The 13,736-nt window shown below is 62.8% G+C and overlaps 1 protein-coding gene across 4 annotated transcripts in view; it reads right to left on the reverse strand.

Moving 5' to 3' along the window:
• The window catches only part of DNMT1 (DNA methyltransferase 1), a 56,980-nt gene that overhangs the window by 30,785 nt on the left and 12,459 nt on the right, over positions 1-13,736 (reverse strand). For 2 of the 4 annotated variants that reach the window (XM_074979626.1, XM_074979625.1), the window contains exon 1: positions 4,654-4,763. The exons of 1 other annotated variant lie outside the window; for it this stretch is intronic. In XM_074979626.1, coding sequence (XP_074835727.1) covers positions 4,654-4,712 — 59 coding nt within the window. In that variant the 5' untranslated portion in view covers positions 4,713-4,763. Of the gene's footprint in view, positions 1-4,653; positions 4,764-4,905; positions 4,930-13,736 lie in introns of those variants that run through there. One more of the 4 variants, XM_074979629.1, reaches the window with a different exon arrangement.

Consider the following 13,736-nt stretch of genomic DNA (forward strand, 5'->3'; position numbering starts at 1 on the left):
GGACTGCTGTGCCAGAGAGCCCGACTTTCCCTCCAGGTCTGCGTGGAGCCCTCCCTATCTGCACAGCAGTACCAATGTTCAGACAACATCCCACCACTCCTGGCCATACTGCAGCTCGCCGCCAAGCACTGGCCAGACTGCAACCATCTCCAGGGCTCCATAAAAGCCACTGCCAGGGCAAACGATCGCAAATCCCTGGGCCGCACACTGGAAGGGAACCCGTCAAACTCTGCCTCCAGGACCCTGGCTGCAGCCACAAGACCAGGGTGACTCAGAGACAATCCTGGCAACAAGATGCGGAAAACTGGCACAACGGGGACGTTCCAGAGGTGGGAGGCTGGCAGTGGCTCTCCAACTACACTGACCCTATGGGGCACACGGGAAGCCTGACCCAGCCTGCAGAGCCTTGCTCACCCCACTTTGTGCAACCCTGAAAAGGGGGGTGCAGTACTCTGGGCCTTTAAGACTCAGCTCTCCCTTTTCACCTCTAAGGGTTGGCAAGCACCAGTTGCCCAGCAGTGCCATTTGCTGGTCTCTCTTAAATTAAGTGTTAACTCCCAAAAGGAATGACTCATCGGGGGGCACACAGGCAGTTCAGACAAACTGAAACATAGACACCAGGTCCCCGCCCTGACAGGGGAGAGGTTTATCAGGGATGGCAGCAAACCCAGCGAAAGCACACCTCCCAGAAGGCAGCAGCACTCCCGCCACAGGCCCCAACAGGCTTTGCAGAAACACACAAAGCTCCCCAAACTCTGGATGGCTGCTGACACGCAGACATGCAGGAACATGACGGAGGGGGCGGCTATCCCAGGGAACCACACCAGGCCCCAGCCCCATTTGGAACAATCTCAGTTCCTGGAAGCTTCCCAGAGAACACTTCCAGGAGCCACTCCCCAGTTACCTGGAGCTGGCATGCCTGGTGGATGCAGACTGGCAGCCTTTGCTCCCAGTTTGGAGCATGTTGCATGGCTGGGGCTCATGCCACCAGCCAGCTGCAGATTTACTGGCCCTGCAGCACTCTGGCTCCGCAACTTTGCCTCCTTTGCACCTCCAGCCAGCTTTGGATGACTGGCAACCCAAGGCCCTCTGGCCACGGTTTTCACTGCCGCACCCTACCCCACCCCACCCACGGCGTGTCATAAGGCACATTTTTGTCTGTTACCAGACCACGAGTAACAGGGCGCCTGTCCGCTCCTCATGGTGTCCAATCTATGGTCTGGGCTGAGAACTCTATTATTAAGAAGTGCCGAAATGCAAATGAAAGGCCTCCTGGATACAGACTCTTTGAAATCCCCATGGTGAGCACCAGGGCTCAAAACCATTTCGCTCCCCCCCCGGACCCCGGACCCCTCAACACACTACCACCCCAGTGCATTCCTTCTGCAGCTTCTCCTAACTGCAGGGAACTGAGCAACTAGTACTATCTAATAGGGGGAGGGGGGACCCGGTGGGGAGTTACAGCACAACCTGCATCTTATGCAAACAAAGGAAAGTAGCTTCAGGCTGTCTGCCAACCACCTGTCTAGGTGAGGGTTTGACACCAACATTTCCACTGGGATACTTCAGAAAATCACTCCCACTACGGAGAGGAACGGGTGGGGGGGGAGTTCATTCAGCCTTCCTCAGCTACCAAATGACACTCATTCTGGGCAGCAGCATGGAACCAGAGTCACTGCTGGGTTACAGCAGCTCCAGAACAATCACTGAGTACACCTGGCTCACTCCAGAGACTGCTGAAGAAGCAAAAAGACCAGCCCAGTTCATCTCCCCGACCAGGAAGCAGAAGGCACCACAACACCACCACGTAGGGACAGAGGGGAGGGAAGGTGGGGAAGGACAATGGCAGAGAGGGAGCTGGGTTAAATTCTCACAGGAAGTGCACGCCCGCCATGTGCCACACACTCTCACCACTCTGGGCCCTGCTACCGCTCACAAGAGGGGAAAACAGGAGCGTCATGCTCTTCCAGACAGGAGGTCAGACCACAAGCAGCTTAGTGTGAAATTAAGAAGGAAACAGATTCCCTCTTCTGCAGCCACTGCTGATGTGAACAGAACATGTCTGGCCTGGAAGACTGCGCTCCCCATATATCACGGCCAAATCTGCAGGGGAGCAGTGGCTTGGACTCAGGACTGGGATCCCAGAGGGTAACAAGGGGAAGCACATTCCTGAGCGTTCAAGGGCCTAGCAGAATGATGACCAGCATCAAGAGAAGGCATTTATTTATTTTCAAAACCAGCCACCCCTTTGAGCCCAGCCCCAGAGCAGAAGGCACCCGCCTGGACGGTCAATATGCAGCACATGGGCTGCCATTCCCAAAGGGGACAGCAAAGCCTCAGATCTCAGGAAGTAACAACCTGCAATTCCAAACTACTGGGCCACAGGCCTCCCATTTTCCAGGGGCGGGGGTGTGGGGAGAGGGAGCGGGAATGTTTTCTGGGCTTGTCTCAATTCCCTCCCCACTCCCTGAACAGCCTGGGAAAAATAAGAAGAGCTTTATAGGGCCTTGAATGCACATGAGCCAACAGACTTCTACCCTGTGGGGCTGAACAGCCAACAGGAAACTGCTTCCTGGCGCCAAAGGGCTGCCCCATATATCAGCTCCCCCCCATGCCTCTTGTTGTGCCAAGACAAAGGCAATGCCTGGGAGTGAGGGTGGTAGGAGGAGGAGAGCTAATGGCAGACGGGCAGAGGGGGACATTTTCTTAGGGATCATGGCCTGCGGAGCCATGGGAAGGCCCAGGCTGTGAGGGCGGAGGTATAGCAGGGCAGGGCGTTCCCGCCTGGCCCACTGCACTGGGTTTGCAGGACGGGCATTCTAGGCTAGCGTCCTGCACAGCACAGGCAGCTCCTTGCTGCCCCCCAGAGTGCCACCCCGCCTTCCAGCCGGATGGGGGGTCTGCCTCACTTCCTGTCCTGAGCAGCTGCATGCTGGGAGGGAGAGACAAAGCAGCCAAGCACCACACAGGGCAGGGGTCCCACCAGCTCTGGGGCTTCCCCCGGCAGGGGAATCCCAGAGCACAGGACAAGGTGGGGCAGGTGAGGCCAAAGAACGTCCAAGGCCCCTCAAAGAGTCCCAGGACGCAACAACTCTCAGGGGATGGAAGGGCCCCACTTGGGGAGAACACACATCCCTCTGCGTCTCCACCCCCCCAGGGCTCGGCCCCTGAGGGGACAAACTCCATCACCAACAACCCTCAGGGGATGGAGAAGCCCCACTTGGGGAAAACACGCATCCCTCTGCGTCTCCACCCCACCGGGCTCGGCCCCCGGGGGGACAAACACCCTCACCCCCCCCGCTGGGCTCAGCCCCTGAGCGGACAAACACCCTCACCGACAACCGTCAGGGGATGGAGGGGCCCCACTCGGGGAGAACACACATCCCTTTGCGTCTCCACCCCCCGGGCTCAGCCCCGGGGGGGAACAAACACTGAGCGGGGCGGGGGAGACAGGGGGGCGCTACATGGGGCTCGGACTGGGCCAGGGCAGCCCGGAGCGGGGGGTGGGGGGTGGTCAGCCTAGAAGCAGGTGGGGCCAGGCGGGGGGGGGAGCTGAGGAGAAGTGGGGGGAGGCTCGCAGGGGGCTCAGAGAAGGGGGACAGCTCGCGGGGGGGGCTGAAGAGAAGCGCGGGGGGGGCAGCTCGCGGGGGGGACTGAGGAGAAGCGCGGGGGGCTGAGGAGAAGCGCGGGGGGGCAGCTCGCGGGGGGGGGGCTGAGGAGAAGCGCGGGGGGGCAGCTCGCGGGGGGGGCTGAGGAGAAGCGCGGGGGGCGCAGCTCGCGGGGGGGGGCTGAGGAGAAGCGCGGGGGGCGCAGCTCGCGGGGGGGGGCTGAGGAGAAGCGCGGGGGGGCAGCTCGCGGGGGGGGGCTGAGGAGAAGCGCGGGGGGGGGCTGAGGAGAAGCGCGGGGGGCGCAGCTCGCGGGGGGGGGCTGAGGAGAAGCGCGGGGGGGGGCAGCTCGCGGGGGGGCTGAGGAGAAGCGCGGGGGGGGCTGAGGAGAAGCGCGGGGGGGCAGCTCGCGGGGGGGCTGAGGAGAAGCGCGGGGGGCGCAGCTCGCGGGGGGGGGCTGAGGAGAAGCGCGGGGGGCGCAGCTCGCGGGGGGGGGCTGAGGAGAAGCGCGGGGGGCGCAGCTTGCGGGGGGGGGGGCTGAGGAGAAGCGCGGGGGGGGCAGCTCGCGGGGGGGGCTGAGGAGAAGCGCGGGGGGGGCAGCTCGCGGGGGGGGCTGAGGAGAAGCGCGGGGGGGGCAGCTCGCGGGGGGGGCTGAGGAGAAGCGCGGGGGGCGCAGCTCGCGGGGGGGGGCTGAGGAGAAGCGCGGGGGGGGCAGCTCGCGGGGGGGGGCTGAGGAGAAGCGCGGGGGGCGCAGCTTGCGGGGGGGGGGCTGAGGAGAAGCGCGGGGGGCGCAGCTCGCGGGGCGGGGGGCTGAGGAGAAGCGCGGGGGGCGCAGCTCGCGGGGCGGGGGGCTGAGGAGAAGCGCGGGGGGGCAGCTCGCGGGGGGGGGCTGAGGAGAAGCGCGGGGGGCGCAGCTCGCTGGGGGGGGCTGAGGAGAAGCGCGGGGGGCGCAGCTCGCGGGGGGGGGCTGAGGAGAAGCGCGGGGGGCGCAGCTCGCGGGGCGGGGGGCTGAGGAGAAGCGCGGGGGGGCAGCTCGCGGGGCTCTCACCGCCGGCGCAGCTCGGGCGGCAGCGGGGCGGGGGGCAGCGGGGCGGCCCTGGCCGGCATCGGAGGCGGCGGGCGGGAGCCAGGAGCCGGGAGACGATTTCGCGCGGAAACCAGGCGCGGGGGGGGGGGGTTGGGACAAACCATTGGAGAGGGGAGGGGGCGCTACCATCTGCGGGGAACACAGATCAGCCTACGGTTGGGAGATACCATCTATGGGGCACGGGACAAACCATTGTGGAGAGGAGGCGGCTACCGGAGAGAGAAGAGGAGGGCGGGAGGTGCCATGTTCGTGCAGGGGGAGGACATGACTGGTGGGATGTACCATTGTCGAGGCGGGATGGAGTGCACCACATGACCCGCGAGCTGTACCATCTGCACGGAAAGGGGGGATGAGGAGTTACACATACACCCGGAGAAGGAGGTGGGGGGGGCAAAGGGGAGGTCCTCGTTTCCTGATTGGACGGGAGGTGGGAAGTGTGTGAAACGGGAGGTACCACATTGAGGGGGATGTGGAACGTACCACGTGGCCCGTCGCCAGAGCAGAGGCAGCTGGGATACATCACTTTCAGAGTGAGATAGTGGGACGTACCAACTGCACCTAGGCCAGAGGAGTACCAGTTGGGATGTACCATCCTTATGGGGGAAATGGAATGCACAATGTGACCTTAGGGAAGGGGAGATAAGATTACCATCCTAAGGGAGACTGGGGTGGAAAGTACCAAGTGGACAGCAGAAAAAGGTACTTAAGGGACGTACCATGGTGATGGGGGGATGTTACTGTGGCCCCAGATTCTCCTAGAGACAGTCTGGCCGGGCAGGGCGCCTACGGGATCCTGGCTTGCAGCACCTCAAGGGTGCACGCCTGTGCCACATCACACCACTCAGCACGTGCACAGACCTAGGGCGAACCACACGCAGACACTCGTGCACATGGACACTCCACCACACAAGGCAAGATACAGGCACACGTGCGCACGGACACACACAGTGACACTCGTGCACACGGACACCTCACCACACAAGGCACAATATAGGCACACGTGCGCACGGACACACACAGTGACACTCGTGCACACGGACACCTCACCACACAAGGCAAGATACAGGCACACGTGCGCACGGACACACACAGTGACACTCGTGCACACGGACACCTCACCACACAAGGCAAGATACAGGCACACGTGCGCACGGACGCACACAGTGACACTCGTGCACACGGACACCTCACCACACAAGGCACGATACAGGCACACGTGCGCACGGACACACACAGTGACACTCGTGCACATGGACACTCCACCACACAAGGCACGATACAGGCACACGTGCGCACGGACACACACAGTGACACTCGTGCACACGGACACTCCACCACACAAGGCAAGATACAGGCACACGTGCGCACGGACACACACAGTGACACTCGTGCACATGGACACTCCACCACACAAGGCAAGATACAGGCACACGTGCGCACGGACACACACAGTGACACTCGTGCACACGGACACCTCACCACACAAGGCACAATATAGGCACACGTGCGCATGAACACACACAGTGACACTCATACACACGGACACCTCACCACACAAGGCAAGATACAGGCACACGTGCGCACGGACACACACAGTGACACTCGTGCACACGGACACCTCACCACACAAGGCACGATACAGGCACACATGCGCACGGACACACACAGTGACACTCGTGCACACGGACACCTCACCACACAAGGCAAGATACAGGCACACATGCGCACGGACACACATAGTGACACTCGTGCACACGGACACTCCACAACACAAGGCAAGATACAGGCACACGTGCGCACGGACGCACACAGTGACACTCGTGCACACAGACACCTCACCACACAAGGCAAGATACAGGCACACATGCGCACGGACACACACAGTGACACTCGTGCACACGGACACCTCACCACACAAGGCAAGATACAGGCACACGTGCGCACGGACGCACACAGTGACACTCGTGCACATGGACACTCCACCACACAAGGCAAGATACAGGCACACGTGCGCACGGACACACACAGTGACACTCGTGCACATGGACACTCCACCACACAAGGCAAGATACAGGCACACGTGCGCACGGACACACACAGTGACACTCGTGCACACGGACACCTCACCACACAAGGCACAATATAGGCACACGTGCGCATGAACACACACAGTGACACTCATACACACGGACACCTCACCACACAAGGCAAGATACAGGCACACGTGCGCACGGACACACACAGTGACACTCGTGCACACGGACACCTCACCATACAAGGCACGATACAGGCACACATGCGCACGGAAACACACAGTGACACTCGTGCACACGGACACCTCACCACACAAGGCAAGATACAGGCACACATGCGCACGGACACACATAGTGACACTCGTGCACACGGACACCTCACCACACAAGGCACAATATAGGCACACGTACGCACGGACACACACAGTGACACTCGTGCACACGGACACCTCACCACACAAGGCAAGATACAGGCACACGTGCGCACGGACACACACAGTGACACTCGTGCACACGGACACTCCACAACACAAGGCAAGATACAGGCACACGTGCGCACGGACGCACACAGTGACACTCGTGCACACAGACACCTCACCACACAAGGCAAGATACAGGCACACATGCGCACGGACACACACAGTGACACTCGTGCACACGGACACCTCACCACACAAGGCAAGATACAGGCACACGTGCGCACGGACGCACACAGTGACACTCGTGCACACGGACACCTCACCACACAAGGCACGATACAGGCACACGTGCGCACGGACGCACACAGTGACACTCGTGCACACGGACACCTCACCACACAAGGCACGATACAGGCACACGTGCGCACGGACGCACACAGTGACACTCGTGCACACGGACACCTCACCACACAAGGCAAGATACAGGCACACGTGCGCACGGACACACACAGTGACACTCGTGCACACGGACACTCCACCACACAAGGCACGATACAGGCACATGTGCGCACGGACGCACACAGTGACACTCGTGCACACAGACACTCCACCACACAAGGCAAGATACAGGCACACGTGCGCACGAACACACACAGTGACACTCGTGCACACGGACACCTCACCACACAAGGCAAGATACAGGCACACGTGCGAACGGACGCACACAGTGACACTCGTGCACACGGACACCTCACCACACAAGGCAAGATACAGGCACACGTGCGAACGGACGCACACAGTGACACTCGTGCACACGGACACCTCACCACACAAGGCAAGATACAGGCACACGTGCACACGGACACACACAGTGACACTCGTGCACACGGACACCTCACCACACAAGGCAAGATACAGGCACACGTGCGCACGGACGCACACAGTGACACTCGTGCACACGGACACCTCACCACACAAGGCAAGATACAGGCACACGTGCGCACGGACGCACACAGTGACACTCGTGCACACGGACACCTCACCACACAAGGCACGATACAGGCACACGTGTGCACGGACACACACAGTGACACTCGTGCACATGGACACTCCACCACGCAAGGCAAGATATAGGCACACGTGCGCACAGACACACACAGTGACACTCGTGCACACGGACACTCCACCACGCAAGGCAAGATATAGGCACACGTGCGCACAGACACACACAGTGACACTCGTGCACACGGACACCTCACCACACAAGGCACGATATAGGCACACGTGCACATGAACACACACAGTGACACTCGTGCACATGGACACCTCACCACACAAGGCAAGATACAGGCACACGTGCGCACGGACGCACACAGTGACACTCGTGCACACGGACACTCCACCACACAAGGCACGATACAGGCACACGTGTGCACGGACACACACAGTGACACTCGTGCACATGGACACTCCACCACGCAAGGCAAGATACAGGCACACGTGCGCACAGACACACACAGTGACACTCGTGCACAGGGACACTGCACCACACAAGGCAAGATACAGGCACACGTGCGCATGGACACACACAGTGACACTCGTGCACACGGACACTCCACCACACAAGGCAAGATACAGGCACACGTGCACACGGACGCACACAGTGACACTCGTGCACACGGACACCTCACCACACAAGGCCCGATATAGGCACACGTGCACATGAACACACACAGTGACACTCGTACACACGGACATCTCACCACACAAGGCACGATATAGGCACACGTGCGCACGGACGCACACAGTGACACTCGTGCACACGGACACTCCACCACACAAGGCAAGATACAGGCACACGTGCGCACGAACACACACAGTGACACTCGTGCACACGGACACCTCACCACACAAGGCAAGATACAGGCACACGTGCGCACGGACGCACACAGTGACACTCGTGCACATGGACACCTCACCACACAAGGCACGATATAGGCACACGTGCACATGAACACACACAGTGACACTCGTACACATGGACACTCCACCACGCAAGGCAAGATATAGGCACACGTGCGCACAGACGCACACAGTGACACTCGTGCACACGGACACCTCACCACACAAGGCACGATATAGGCACACGTGCACATGAACACACACAGTGACACTCGTGCACACGGACACCTCACCACACAAGGCAAGATACAGGCACACGTGCGCACGGACGCACACAGTGACACTCGTGCACACGGACACCTCACCACACAAGGCAAGATACAGGCACACGTGCGAACGGACGCACACAGTGACACTCGTGCACACGGACACCTCACCACACAAGGCACGATACAGGCACACGTGCGAACGGACACACACAGTGACACTCGTGCACACGGACACTCCACCACACAAGCTGAAACACATGCACACAGACACACTGCTACACAAGGCAAAACGCGCACATTTGCAATCAGACACAACACCACACAAGGTGAAATGGGCACATGGACCCATTGCCACACAAGGCAAAACACGGCCACACAGACGCACAACACACAAGGCTTCTCTACTTGGTCCTGGGGCCAGGATGTGACGCCTGGTCCTCATGCTGGGGTGAAGAATGTCGGGACCCTGCCTGGGCCAGACATCACCCTCGGGACTACCTGCCCCTTGGCTCCGCTCCATGCTGGGAAGCACAAGAACCCTGTTATAGGGGCACAACCCTCCCAGACTCACCTAGCAAGGACTTCGGCAGGGCACTCCACAGGATGGTGCATGGCCAAACCACCTAAAGGTTTCCTTGCACGCAGGGAGGGATGTTGGGAATTCCTGGAGGGTGGGGCACGGCCGTGAATGGAAGCAGGGAGCCGTGCAGCATCGCTCGTCCCAGACAAACCCACCCAGGGAGGACACAGCCTGCGGGGCACAGAACCCTCCCAAAGCCGCCGAGGCTGTGGGTGCATCCCTGTGGTGGGCGCTGGGAGGGCCCTGGTGCTATGTGCCATGGCCCCTGAGGTTCTGCAGCACCCCATCCCTGCCCCAGCACCCTGCAGGATCGGCCCCAACCTCCTGCTCTGGGCCCAGCGTGGGGGCTGCAAGGAGCTCTTGTGGCGCAGGGGCAGTCACCTTCCTGCACCAGCGAGCCTGTCAGCCTGGGGATAGCCCCCAGGAGCTGTTCCCTCTTGATCCCAGCTCACCAGGGGTGGGCTCATAGCCTGGCGCACGTCCGTGCCCCTGCGAGACGTGCCCGGGTTTGCTCAAGAGTCAAGTTTTGCCCAAGCGTCGCTAGGTGACGCACGTGACCTGCCCCCTGTGGCACCGTCCCTGGCTGTGCACAGCCCCAGCTCTCAGCAGCACCGCACATCCGCCTGCCCTGCTCACGTCACAGGAGCGGAGCCCGGGGAGTTCACAGGGCCCTACAGCACTGCTACAGGGCCTGGCAGGCTGACCGCATGGCCCTGGCTGCTGTGCCAGGCCAGGGACTCCCCCGGGGTGTGGCTGACCCACCCGCAGGAGGCTCGGCTGAGCTCCTAAGGGAAGGGTGGTGCGGTTCCCGGCAGGGCCCCAGCCTTGCAGGCAGTGGGGAGCACAGGCCAGGTCCCGCTGCTTTCCTGAGCGCGGGAGGGCAGGGCCGGTTCTCGGGAATATCTGCTATCCATTAGTGGAATAAATTTTGTTCTGCGCACCATGGAGCACAGATGTGCTCTGCCAGAGTCCCACGCCGCCGGGTGTGGGAGCTCTGCTCTGCTCATCAGCTGGCGGGGCACCGGCAGCTCTCCGAGGTGGCTGCCCACGTGCTCAGGAGCCGGCTGGAGGACTGGGGAATTCCTGCCACCGGAGGGTCGTAGAGCAGGTGGGCCAAACGCCTGGCGGAGCCGCCTGAGGTGTAACTTGCTCCTGCCCCAGCATCGGGGGCTGGGCCGGGCTGGTTGCCTTCCCGAGGGGCCCCCCCCCCCCATGACACTGCCCGCAGCCAGCCTGTGACTCTCGCGTCACACGCCCCTCGCGGCAGCAGCTGCTCACACGGGCGATGAATAATTTCCAGCTGGACCCTGTGGGGGAAGGGGACTGCGGCCGGAATAACAGAGGTGGGGGATGCCCCAAAAGGCCAGGCTGGAGCCTGCATGGCCTGGAGAGTCGGGGCTGCATCCAGTGCCTGACGGCTTTGGGGTGACTCACTTACCAGGCTCCCAACCCAGCAGGGCCTGAGTCCCACCCCCATTAGCGCCCCCCCGGCACTGGGCTCTGGGGAGCAGGGCCAGGCGCCAGGGGCAGGAGCTGGAATGTGGAGAGGCTCTGGGTTTCCCAGAACTGCATGCAGAGTGCAGGGGGCTGTTTAAATGAGGACACCAGGGCGGGGACCGGCCTCCACGCCAGCCAGCAGCTCTGACCCAGCGAGAGGCCCTGAGCACTTCCCGTGGGGAGCTGCCGGGCCGGGCTGGGCCGGGCAGGGTGGGCCGTGCCGGGGGGCGCAGCTCTGGCGACTCGCTCGGCTGCGGTAGGGGACGGAGGAGGAGGAAGTCTGCGCTGGGGCCCACGCACCGAGCACTGATTTCCAGGGCAGAGAGTGAGCCCAGCCCACCGCGTGCCGGATGGGCCTGGGCGCCTCACAGCGAGGAACGGGGGGCGAAGGCAGGGGCCCGTTGGGCCCAAAGGGGCCCAGGCACCTGCGGCTGCACCCGGGGGTACAAGAGCACCTAGGGGAGTTAGGCACCAGCACAGCATTGAGGCTGTGGGACCAGGCGGGTGAGGGGCTCGGTGCTGACCCCCAGGGAGGCAGAAATTGAGAAGACACCTCACTTCCTCTGCCAAACCTGCCGCTTCTCCATTTCAGCACTGCGGCGGGGGGGGGGGGGGGCAGGCAGGAGCACACGCTGGCCCCTCAGCCGCACCCTGCGCCTGCCAGGACGCCGCGACACAACAGGCTGCGAGCCAACTCCCCTAGGTGCTCTTGTACCGCCGGTGCAGCCACAGGTGCCTGAGCTCCTTTGGGCTCGACGGGCCCCTGCCTTCACCCCCCGTTCCTCACTGTGAGGCACCCAGGCCCATCCTGCGCCTGGTGGGCTGGGCTCACTCTCTGCCCTGGAAATCAGTGCTCGGTGCGTGGGCCCCAACACAGACTTCCTCCTCCTCCATCCCTGACCACAGCCGAGCGAGTCGCCAGAGCCGGGTGCAAACTGGGGGAGCTCGGTTCAGGCGGTGCAAGGGGTTACAAGAGACTCCCACATGCCAGGACACAGTGTCCACACCCAGCGCCAGAGCCCTTGGCCAGGACCACCAGACTGACCCCAACTTACCTGCCCCCCCCAGCACACAGGCCAGGGGCAGGAAGCAGCAGGGAGGTGGCAGCTCCAGGCCTTTGCAGCCCTGGCTGGCAGCAAAGCCCCCTACTCAGCCTGCCCCCAGCAATGCCACCCCAGTGGCACCCATGTACTGCAGTCGGGGCCCCGGAGCAGCTGCAGCTGGGGGCCCCGATCCAAGGACGAGCCGCAGCCGGGGGCCCCAATCCAAGGACAAGCCGCAGCTGGGGGCCCTGATCCAGGGACGAGCCGCAGCCAGGGGGCCCCAATCCAGGGACAAGCCGCAGCTGGGGGCCCCGATCCAAGGATGAGCCGCAGCCGGGGGCCCCAATCCAAGGACAAGCTGCAGCTGGGGGCCCTGATCCAGGGACGAGCCGCAGCCAGGGGGCCCCAATCCAGGGACAAGCCGCGTGCAGGCCTGAGCCGCTGGCACCTGGCTCCTCACAACTCCAGCTGGCCCCCCATGGAGGCTGGGTTAATCTGAGTGGAGGAACCCCTGGCACCAGAGGTTTGTAACAGCCCTGCTACAGCCAGTGGCCCTGGAGGGGCCACCCCTGGGTGCCAGGAGCTCTGCTCCAGTCACTGCCAGACCCCCTGCCCAGGGGCCCAGCCCTGTCTTGCACAGCCCTCCTGTGACTCCCCCACCCAGCTGGGCCCAGCCCCACATGCCCCTAAACCCATAGCAACTGAGGGGCCAAGTCCACCTCTGCGTTGGAGTGGCTGGCCTGAGGCACCCCACTCCCGAAGGACGGTCACAGGGCAGGGACAGGGGACGGGGCAGGGACTCTTCAAGCTGCGCTGGCGGCTTGCAAGGCTCTGCTGCTGGCTGTGCCCCCCAGCCCTGCCTGAGCACCCCCGCGCCGGCCTGCGCACATGGCCCTGTGAGCCCCAGCAGGAGCAGGGCCGACTCCCTCCCAGATGCTCTTCCAGGCCTGGAAGGTGCTGAGCTCTGCACGGTTCCCGGCTGAAGCCGGCTGGGCTGGGGCCGGGAGGATGCAGGCGGCTGCTCAGACGCATCCGACACCCTGCAGTGGCTGAGCGGCCCAGGCCTCGTTTACACCCAGTCCCGCTTGTGCCCCCCTGTCCGGCCAGGGAACTTGTGTTGCAAGGCTCCCCGGCCAGCAGGAGCAGGGAGGAGGGGGGCCAGGACTGTGCAGAGCCCCCACGCCCCCGGGGCTCCCTGCCCAGCGCGTCCCCAGGGCCTCCACAGGAAGCGAGGTGAGGTCTGAAATGTCCTGTTCTGAGAAAGCAGAGGCTGGATGCGGAGCCAGCAGCCCCAGCCGGCG

This window comes from Carettochelys insculpta, chromosome 29 (assembly GCF_033958435.1).
Source record: "Carettochelys insculpta isolate YL-2023 chromosome 29, ASM3395843v1, whole genome shotgun sequence".
In the NCBI taxonomy this organism is placed as follows: Eukaryota; Metazoa; Chordata; order Testudines; family Carettochelyidae; genus Carettochelys; species Carettochelys insculpta.